This window comes from Hippocampus guttulatus, chromosome 3 (assembly GCF_054856545.1).
Source record: "Hippocampus guttulatus isolate MCC_2025c chromosome 3, RoL_Hgut_1.0, whole genome shotgun sequence".
NCBI lineage: Eukaryota > Metazoa > Chordata > Actinopteri > Syngnathiformes > Syngnathidae > Hippocampus > Hippocampus guttulatus.
In genome coordinates, this window is record NC_141263.1 from 20,447,189 (window position 1) to 20,457,327 (window position 10,139).

The 10,139-nt window shown below is 41.6% G+C and overlaps 1 protein-coding gene across 1 annotated transcript; it reads left to right on the top strand.

The window, feature by feature from the left end:
• The first annotated feature begins 40 nt into the window (after positions 1–40).
• LOC147207819 (secretory carrier-associated membrane protein 5-like) lies at positions 41–7,750 on the top strand. Its single transcript, XM_086107828.1, has 7 exons — positions 41–263; positions 1,427–1,471; positions 3,106–3,225; positions 4,062–4,218; positions 4,973–5,074; positions 6,119–6,236; positions 6,648–7,750. Exons 2-7 carry the CDS (start codon positions 1,465–1,467, stop codon positions 6,825–6,827), a joined length of 684 nt encoding a protein of 227 aa, XP_085963954.1. The 5' UTR covers positions 41–263; positions 1,427–1,464; the 3' UTR covers positions 6,828–7,750.
• Positions 7,751–10,139: the final 2,389 nt, after the last annotated feature.

A 10,139-nucleotide genomic window follows, 5' to 3' on the forward strand; every position in this document is an offset into this window, starting at 1 on the left:
GAGGCGGTGCCAACAAGGATTAGAATTCTGTAATCCCATCCCTGGTTTGGAGAGGAAGCTTGACTGGCTATTCAGAGGCGTGGACTGCTTGGGAATTAACGAGGCCGCACGGTCCCGTGTACGTATGACAATCGACTCAACCTTTTGCATTTTAAGGTACCCTATTGCGATTTTTTTTTCAAGATCTGAAATCCTGCGAGACCTTCCGTTGCAGCCTTGAAGTTTTTGAGGCCACACGGCCAAACTACTCTCTGAAGGAGAAGGTAAGAAGATTATGTCTCTGTCCATAAGTAGTCTTTACATTGCCCTCTTTTTTTAGGCCTGTGTCCCTGAAGGGTAGTATGGATGCATGTTAGTTATTATCCGGTACATTTCAGCAGGCAACAGAGGGACCCCCACCACATCTCAATGGCAGCTTCTTCTTTAACCCCTGACTGTGAGACATCTGTACCAAACTATGTGGAATGAATACAAGACAAATCGCTGCACCACAACATAGCATTGCAATCCTGAAGGATTGACAAAAACAAAATGCCCCCTCGAGGCTGTGAGCAACATCAGAGGTGATATCCAAAAAATCTGGTAAAACGAATACACACAATAAATCATTATAGCACTGGTTCAGAAATACTTTCGAAAAGTAAACCCCCGTGCCATGACAATATGACACCAGAGTGATGTGATCAAGCATTTAGCAAGCGGAATTGTCTGCTTTTTGCCAGTGGCCCATTTTGTTTTGGATTGTACGGTATCGTATCGCATTATCTCATCTTTTATTGTATTGTATTGCACCCTTCCTTTCAAGGACACATCAGAACACTCTGATTGGACACTCAAACATGTTATATAGTATCATAACGCATCACACCCTAATCTCTCTTTTGGTGTCGTATCGTTTCGTATTTTATTATTCTGTACTCTTTGTCATGACAAATCTTATATATCACACCAGACCATACCAAGACCAATCTGACTGGAGCGCAATAAGTATTATTTTTTTCCATTCAAAGACATTTTTCTGCCATTGACACATGAAGAATCGCATTGTAACACCTTACCGTACTGCAGTTCATCACACCATAACACGAGATACCGTTATATGTCAATATACTGTATATCACATCGTTTTACACCTAGCCTGATCATGTGGTACAGACACAGTACTTCCTGTACCGTATCATGTCTTATCGCATCATATTGCTTGAGATGCATGTGGAAAACATCAGAGTACTTGATTGGTGATTTGTAATGCCGTGAAGTCAAGTATCTTATTGGATCTCATGTATTTATTTGCATCCTATGATATTGTATTGCACCGATCGTAGATCGTCTCACATCATATTACATTGTATCCGATTGAATCTTGCCCGATTGTATTCATACTTCTTTTTATATTTATACTATTTTGTATACATACTTGTGACAGGCTAAAGAGACTGGACTGGAAGTGCATCTAATATCACAATGGCTGGTGAGTACTGATCGGCCCTACCACAACAATTTCTCGTCATCACTTTCCCAAAATAATGACTGTCAAAGAGCATTATTTTAAGAGGGCAATGTTATAAGAAAACCTTTAATAGTCTCACAATGGAGAAATTCCCACTTCACAGCAGCAAGGCTATGTCACGTTGCGGGGTGGACCCCAAAAAGCAGGCAGGAGGGAGGAGCAGGGTGTATTTGAAGAATTGTATTTAAAACAAAGAAAACTAAATCCAAAACAAACAAAGTCCAAAGTATCAAACAAAACCCATGACTAAAGCTAAAACATAATGAACTAAACATAACAGAAGCCAAGAGCAAACAGCAACACACATTACAGTAGCAAAAAGCAAACGATGACCCGACACCGAGTGTTCGGGCTGGGAGTCCTTTTAAAGCCTTAATTAGTTATGACCAACAGGTGTGCAGCTGCCAGGGGAGCCCTACAGTGCCACCTGTTGGTCCCTAAACTGAATCATGACAGTACCCCTCCCTCAAGGGACAGATCCCAGACGTCCCAAAGTTGTCCAAAAGCTTGCCTCGCCGGGGAACAGGAACTAAAAGCGACGGCAATCCTTGCCTCGCCGCAAAACAGGAACAAACGCGACGGCGACCTTCGCCTCGCCGAAATACAGGAACGATAAGCGACGGTGACCTTCACCTCGCCAGGGAACAGGAACAAAAGCGACGGCAATCCTTTTGGCTGGCCGTGGCCAGACATGGACGGAGCTTGACGTAACAGGGGACATGGAACAGCCGGACGTGAACAGGGGCTCGGCCGGACGTGGGCGTGGACGTGGCACGGCTCGTCGTCGACGTGAATGTGACTCAACTCCAACAGACACGTGACGAGCCTCGGCTCAACGTAGACGCGGACGGGGCTCGGCCCACCGTAGACGTGGCTTGACGAGACGAAACAGGACAGCCGCATCACCAGCGCTGCCTGAAAGGGGAAAGGGGTGTCGGCCGCAGACGCGCTCCGCCAGGCACATGGTGGAACAGGAACCAATCCTTAGTACCTGCGGGGTCCAGGTGGTCAGGTCATTCTGTCACGTTGCGGGGTGGTGGTGGACCCCAAAAAGCAGGCAGGAGGGAGGAGCAGGGTATATTTGATTAATTGTATTTAAAACAAAGAAAACTAAATCCAAAACAAACAAAGTCCAAAGTATCAAACAAAACCCATGACTAAAGCCAAAACATAACAATGAACTAAACATAACAGAAGCCAAGAGCAAACAGCAACACACATTACAGTAGCAAAAAGCAAACAATGACCCGACACTGAGTGTTCGGGCTGGGAGTCCTTTTAAAGCCTTAATTAGTTATGACCAACAGGTGTGCAGCTGCCGGGGGAGCCCTACAGTGCCACCTGTTGGTCCCTAAACCGAATCATGACAAGTTATGAGAAGAAGTAGAAGAACAAAATAAATAGGAGCTGCTGGAAAGGCAGCCACTCTCGCGGCGCCATCTTGAAGTCAAAATAACACAACAAAACACATAAGACAAAAACCGTCGTGTAATCTTCATCACTTTTCCTGCATACACTTTGTTGTTTGAAGCAGTTTATGCATGTTCTTCCTGTTATTCCTTGTGGTTGCTCTGTTACTGACATCTATTTTGCAGAACCCAACTTCCCGCCGCTGCCTGGTTTCATTCCGCTTAAGCCATGCTTCTACCAGGACTTTGATGAGATCCCTGAGCAACACCGCAGCTTGTGCAAGAAAATGTACCACCTGTGGATGTGTGAGTCAACGTTTCAAGAGCTTCGTTTAACAGATTTAATCATTCCGATTGCTGTCTTCTCCACTCGTGATAAGAGGGAGATGCTTTACAAGGGTCCTCCTGCATTAATAGCCTGTCCACAGTGCCTTTTTTTTCCGCTCCGGTTTATTTGCTAACGAGGGGCTGAGCAGATGGTCTCGGTTTGAGCTGGGGAGCTTGGGTTGGTGGGGGCATTTAGGCATAGAATTATGTAACTTTTTTTTTGGTTGTTTTGCTTTCATCATTTTATGACCACAGGAACTAGCAGAGCAACATTTGATTGATTGGCAATAAAGCTTTACCCTGCGACAGTTGGACAGCCTAATGTTTAAAACTTTGCTTGGGCATTGTTTGCTTTGCAATGAAATGATGATGCAACTGTAAGTAACATTATACGGTACAACTCCAAACCACTATCCACACACACACACACACACACACACACACACACACACACACAAAGCAGTACTGACAACAGACTATATTTTGCAATGAATGTTGCAACACCGAAAAAAATACAAATTGTTCAAAACTAAATTGAGGTCTCGTGAGACAATCAGAGATCTTGCGTATACATACTCACCTCTAACATAATGACAAATTTTGCAATAAATTGCCGAACAAACCTTTAAATGGCCAAAGGAAAAGCAAAACACAGCCACCTGTTATCTCGATCAACTGATTTATGCCGCGAAGTTCAATATTTTGAACGACTTGAGAGGCTGATTACTCCTTCAAGTGTGAGTTGAATTCCACATTTTGGCAGCAGTTTTGTCGTGTTCCTGACCTTTTATTTCCTTTCCTTTCTGTTTTCGTAGTAAACGGCGCCACTCTGGCAGTCAATCTGGTGGGCTGCTTCGCGTGGATGTTCGGAGGAGGGGGCGTGACCAACTTTGGCCTGTCAATCATATGGCTGCTCATGTTCACGCCCTGCTCGTACGTGTGCTGGTTCCGGCCTATTTACAAGGCTTTCAGGTAGGGATGAAACTTCGGCACAGCACTGAAAACCTACATAATAGCATGGTTATTCGAATTACAATACGGGATAATAACAGGGTTACTGAATGTTGTGGCATACAGAAAGCCGTTTGAGCATTTATTCACGATGCTTGATATCCTTCTACAAGTGCGCTCTACTAGTAAGGCAATTCAGTGTAGTCGTAGAACAATTTTGTCTTACGAGGAATGTTTTTCCACTCTATTAGTGTCACTTTGGGCCTTAAAATTTACCAGTAATCTCGTGTGCTACACTAAAAAACACTTTGAGGCCCAATTAGTAGGCATGTGTCTCACACTACAGTAAGACAACAAGGAGAACTACAGTGTCTCTCCCTTGTTGGTTTGCTTCACTAATAGTCACAAGTGTTCTACTACAGTGAGCAATGTCATATAGTAAAATATTATTAAAAAGGCTTTTTTGTTTGATTAGTGCACTGAATTGTCTCACTGTTGAGGATAAATAGTAAATGGTATATCGACCTTCAACTGCATATGAAGAATACAGTATTCAATAAATGCTCATGAGGCTTTCCGTACTTGTCTGAAAGTGTAGAGTATCTGCAGTGGGGTGTTAGTTCCATTGTAGTCCAGCAGGGGGCGTTAAAGTACACAATTGAGTTCACAGATGTCTCATGCTTCCAAGTCAGTTAGGAATGCCGCCTGGGTAAAATGTAGATAGAACAAATATGCAACTGTAACAATAAACCTCTCAATCATATCACCCCCTCAGAAGCGACAGCTCGTTCAACTACATGCTGTTCTTCTTCGTGTTCATGGCTCAAGTGGGCATCAGCATCATTCAAAGCATCGGCATCCCGGGATGGGGAGTGTGGTAAGAAGCGGTAAAAACGTAGCCCCATTTCAAATTATAGCCTGAAATATCTGCAGCAAAAAAAACAAAAAAAACCCCCCCAAATAAATACAACTAAAGTGTATGAAATAACATTTTTAAAACTTTGATTTCAATGATTGAATATATAACAGTTTGCCTAATACATTTGATAGTTAAATCTGTAATAATATTAGCTAATTACAATCAACAAAAACTACTACACTACTCCTACTACCACTACTAACTACTACCACTACCAAAAAAAGTACTTTGTTTTCAGTTGCACATGATTAAAATGTATTAATGTAACACTTATCATTTGTTGAGGAATCAAAATGACATCGTCTTACCACGTTTCAATTATGTGCAAATTATAATTAAGACAATAAACGATAAAACTCAAGCCCAAACCACCAAATTTTGAGGAGCAAAAAAAGCATAGCAATCATTTAAATGCAATAATATAACACACAATAAATAAATACAATTACAGAGCACACCACCAGATTATAGGGAGTACAAAGTACAAATCTAAACTTTATTCATCGTGGTCAGAGGGCTTCATACATTAGTGTGCAGGACAAGTCATCTAAAAATGTGTAAAGCAGACCATATAATCTGCTTTCTCCTCTGAAACACGCTTTTGCCACAATGTCTGTCGCCGCCATTAACATGACAGTGATGGACCATTAGGAATTAGCCTCGTAGATGTTTTATGACAGCTCCGTTATTAGATTTTTTGAGGCCGTTAACGAGCGCCGGACTCGGTCCGACACCCACAAATGAATCTCGTGACGACGACAGCCTTCATAAACTTTGGAAATGTCACCGCGGGCGGTGTGGATGCACACCTGTATGCATGAAGTGCTGCAAAGTTTTTCATCCGCTGCTTCTTTTAAAGCCGCTAAATGATCAGCGTTTAATGTCCAGATGGCCAAGTGGCTGCCGGCGGTGATAATATTGTCTTACATCAAATCATGAGTCATTTTTATGCGTGAAACGTTTATTTATTTATTTATGATTTTATTTTTGTCTCCCTTTCAGCGGCTGGTTGGCCACTATCTCCTTCTTCAGTTACAATATATTGATAGCTCTGATGATGTTGGTGCCTACCATCATGTTCACCGCCGTCGCCTCGCTGTCCTTCATCGCCCTCACGAAGGTAACACACAACAGTTTTTGAAGCAAACTTTTTTTAGATTGAGATGTTGCAAATGAATGGCGCTTATGCAAGCCAACACCGGTTAATTTAACATTTTGTGTGTTCATGAGTGTAACTGATGGGCCCTGCAAAAAAATCTTTTTTCGATGAATGACATTTTTGTCAATTAAAAAAGTCAAGCCCTTCAACAGACAATACACAAGAAAGGCTAGCCTTCAATCACAAAGGTAGTGGTGTATCAAATCAAAATCATGCAAACTCACAAAATGCAACTCGTGTATCAGACCTCATGAGACTGACAGGACAGTAAGTGTATTTAATAAATCATGTCAAACGATGTCACGTACAGTTCCTGTAGAAGTTACCGATTTTCCTCAAGTAAAAGCCTCTGTGATCCCACCGCACTTGCAGATCCACAACTTCTACCGCGGGAGTGGGGGTAGCATGACCAAAGCGCAAGAGGAGTGGACCACAGGTGCCTGGAAGAACCCCCACGTCCAGCAGGCCGCACAGCAGGCCGCCATCGGGGCGGCCAGCGGCGCCATGCAGGATCAGTACTCGGCCCCGCAGTACAATGACAACCAGATGTAAGAGGCAGAAGACGCAGCAGCGACGATATCGTTGGGGCCAAAGTCTGAACATTGGCCTCATCCGTCAGCTGGTTTTAATTTTAAATGAATGAATCTGCGTGTTTTCAAGCCATTTCATGATTTGGTAAACAGATGAAAAAATGTTACATCTTTTATAACTTTTCAAGTAACATACAGTGAACCCCTTGCACATTCACGAATTGAGTAGATTTCGTTGGCAGGGCTCGGTATCGGTCCCCTGTGAGTTGTGGGGGTTCACTGTCATCAGAATTAGCGTACTAGGAAAAATGTACCTGTATGATTTTTTTTATGTCTTATTTTGAGTATTATACTGTTATATTGTGTTTATGACCTACCGTGGATATACCAAAGAAAAGTTAACATTTAGCACTATGCATGGAGAGAAAATGGCCGTCAGATTTTTGGCTGTTACCTCAGGATGACTTCATGGGATTTCTATGCATTTTGCCACATTTCTTTCTTTATTCTTTTTTTAACACTGTGAAATTAAACAATGTCATAATAGGCGGAAAAAAATCTATATTTTTTATTAGGCATGAAAGAAAATTATATATACTGTATATTTATTTTATGAGTAAAAATGTCCCCACAAAGTCTGAATAGTGCAAGAAAATAATCATCTGTCACATAAGTATTAAAGGCAAATATAATGTTTAGACAATTAGTAAATATTCAGAATTACATTTCGTCTTTTCATTGTGGCCCTTCATCGTAGCTGTGAACAGTGGGAAGAAAAATCACATTATTGCAGGTGGTGAATTTAACTATCAACTATACCCTGTTAAGCACATATGTATAGTAAGCATTTCATGTACTGTAGTTTATTACGAGACTTTAGAATTTATTTTAAAAATGGTCATTCAATATTGTTTGTCATTTTTTATAAAGTCACATGTGCAGACAGTGTTGCAGTGGCCTGCATCTTGCTATATGAATGTTTGCCCACAGGGAGGTGCTAAGTGTTTTAATTAAAAATTTTATTTATATACCTGTATGTATATATATATATATATATATATATATATATATATATATATATATATATATATATACACACACACACACACACACACACACTGTATATATAAACAGTTTCTTTCACCATGAATTGTTTCATTTAATGTGAGGGAATTATGAAGCCACACCTCATTTCCACATTTTCTACACATATACACAGGCACGCGAACACACACAGACAGACCACCGCCCGACTGACTGACATAGATCAACAGATAGATAGATAGATAGATATTCATCATGATTCTAATTGCATTGGACTGTACAAGTGTACATAATCAAGTGTCCACTCATGCACATGTCCTAATAGCGCTACAACCACTATACTCATACAGCCATCAAAAGTAAAAAAAAATTCTAAACAAAATATATCCCATATCTTGCATTGATAATGTGGGGGGTCTCCTCTGCCAGTGACGTGAAATAATTAAACAACACGGCAATTACATTTTACTGCAGGGGTATTCCCTTAGGAGCCAAGTAGTGCTTTAATTGCCACACACACACACACACACACACACACACACACACACACACACACACACACACACACACACACACACACTCACACAGAAACCTCCAGAGAAAAATTGGTGACAGCTTCAGGTAAATAGGACAGCTTGTCAGTAGAAGTCACCGATTAAAACAAATCAAGGATGTGCTGGTGAATTTATTTAATGGTTGTCCATTGAGTGAGCGACTTCAACAAAACACCTGCTTTCCTGTAATAACAACATTCTCTTTTTATGTGAAGGTTCTTGTAAAGTGACTGGTAAAATTGGCACATTACAGAGAAGAGTGATGTTTACCACCCTAATGATTGAAAAAAGTAATTGGAGTACGGAACTGCAGTGCCCACAGCTAACACACAGCAATGTGGTAAGCTATCGTTAGCGCATGTTTTGATTTCAAATGCTATGTCGCCATGTTTCCTCTTGCAGTGGTGTTACAGAGATGGAATTTAGTCGGAAAAGGACTGTAAAGTCCACAGAGGACCATTCTCAGACACAAGTTACAAACAGCTTACAAGCACACAAAGAAGCTAGCCAATGAAAAAATGTATAGTACTTTTTTTTTTTTACTGAAATACCGTAATGTGTTTGACAAATAGATGATAAAGAACGACGTCAAAAAAAAAAAACGGCAAACTGGCCCATTGTGTTGTATCATTAAATTGAATTATACATACGTTTTGGATATTTCACATAACGGTCATTGGCCTATAAAGCTATTTAAGAACGGTAGTAAGGTTCATTGTTATTTTTCTTTCTTGTTTTTTTTTTTTGCATTATATGTTTGTGTCACATTGAGAGGGCAGAAGTCACCTTCAGAATCTTGGTTTTCCAACTGTTTTTGCTCTAAATTGGAAGATCCCTATGACTTTTGAGAGGCACTTATATGTGATTGCTCCACAGGGATGCTACAAAGTTGCCTTGGCACTTATTTTCCTGTACTTTTTTTGCTTTCAGTCCTAGCCCCCCCCCTTCAAAAAAAAAAAAAGAAAAACAACACAGAGGTTGTTGCCTTAATGGAGAACTCATAAAGTTAATGGGAGTCAACACTGAGGTAATTATGGTTTTTACTTTCAATGGCTGTCAAAGAGAGTTCTTTTCTTCATGATTTGTCAAAAGCCGATTTAGTGGGAGGCGGCAGGCAAGACTTAAAAACGCCATGGTAAGTACCGGTAGTGGTGGTGATGATTTAAGGTATTTTCCCCTTCTAAAATGGTCACGTATGACCTTAGCTGACAGAGCACAGAGGAGCTTTTTGTTCTACGTCTCGGCGGAGATGTATAGAGTGCTCTTTCATGCGGTTGAACAAACACACATGTTGCCGTCTGCACAACGTCTGCCGGGTGTGCGCCTCACACAGGCACGCATTGAAGCTCTTGCATGTGAAACGCAGCTCGGCGCGATGCAGGCCGGCATCTGGTAGGTGACGTGACTGGTATGAGGAAGACTGGCGGTGTGTCCTCGTGGACACGGGAACTTTTTCAATGGAAATTTCCCCCACTCCGCAACCATTTGTGTTCCCATCCATGGCGGCAGTCAGACTGCATCCTGCGCTGTTTGCCACTCTCCAGATTCAAACTGTAGAAATGTTACCTCTGTGCCCCATGCGGTATACCGACAGCCAAACATTGGTGTCAAATTTCTGCAAATCTCTCACAAGTCAGTGCCAGAGTATCTTGACTGTGGTGGGTGTGGAGGAGATCTTTGCATCCTGCCGGGGAGTAAAGGAAGGGTCGCCCAGCTGTCTGGAAGGGGGCCATGTT

Bases quoted from the DNA above. Each gene is read 5' to 3' on its own strand.
- LOC147207819 (XM_086107828.1), top strand. The intron at 3,226-4,061 runs GTGAGTCAACGT...CTGTTTTCGTAG, and splicing joins AATGTACCACCTGTGGATGT to TAAACGGCGCCACTCTGGCA. The intron at 4,219-4,972 runs GTAGGGATGAAA...TCACCCCCTCAG, and splicing joins CCTATTTACAAGGCTTTCAG to AAGCGACAGCTCGTTCAACT.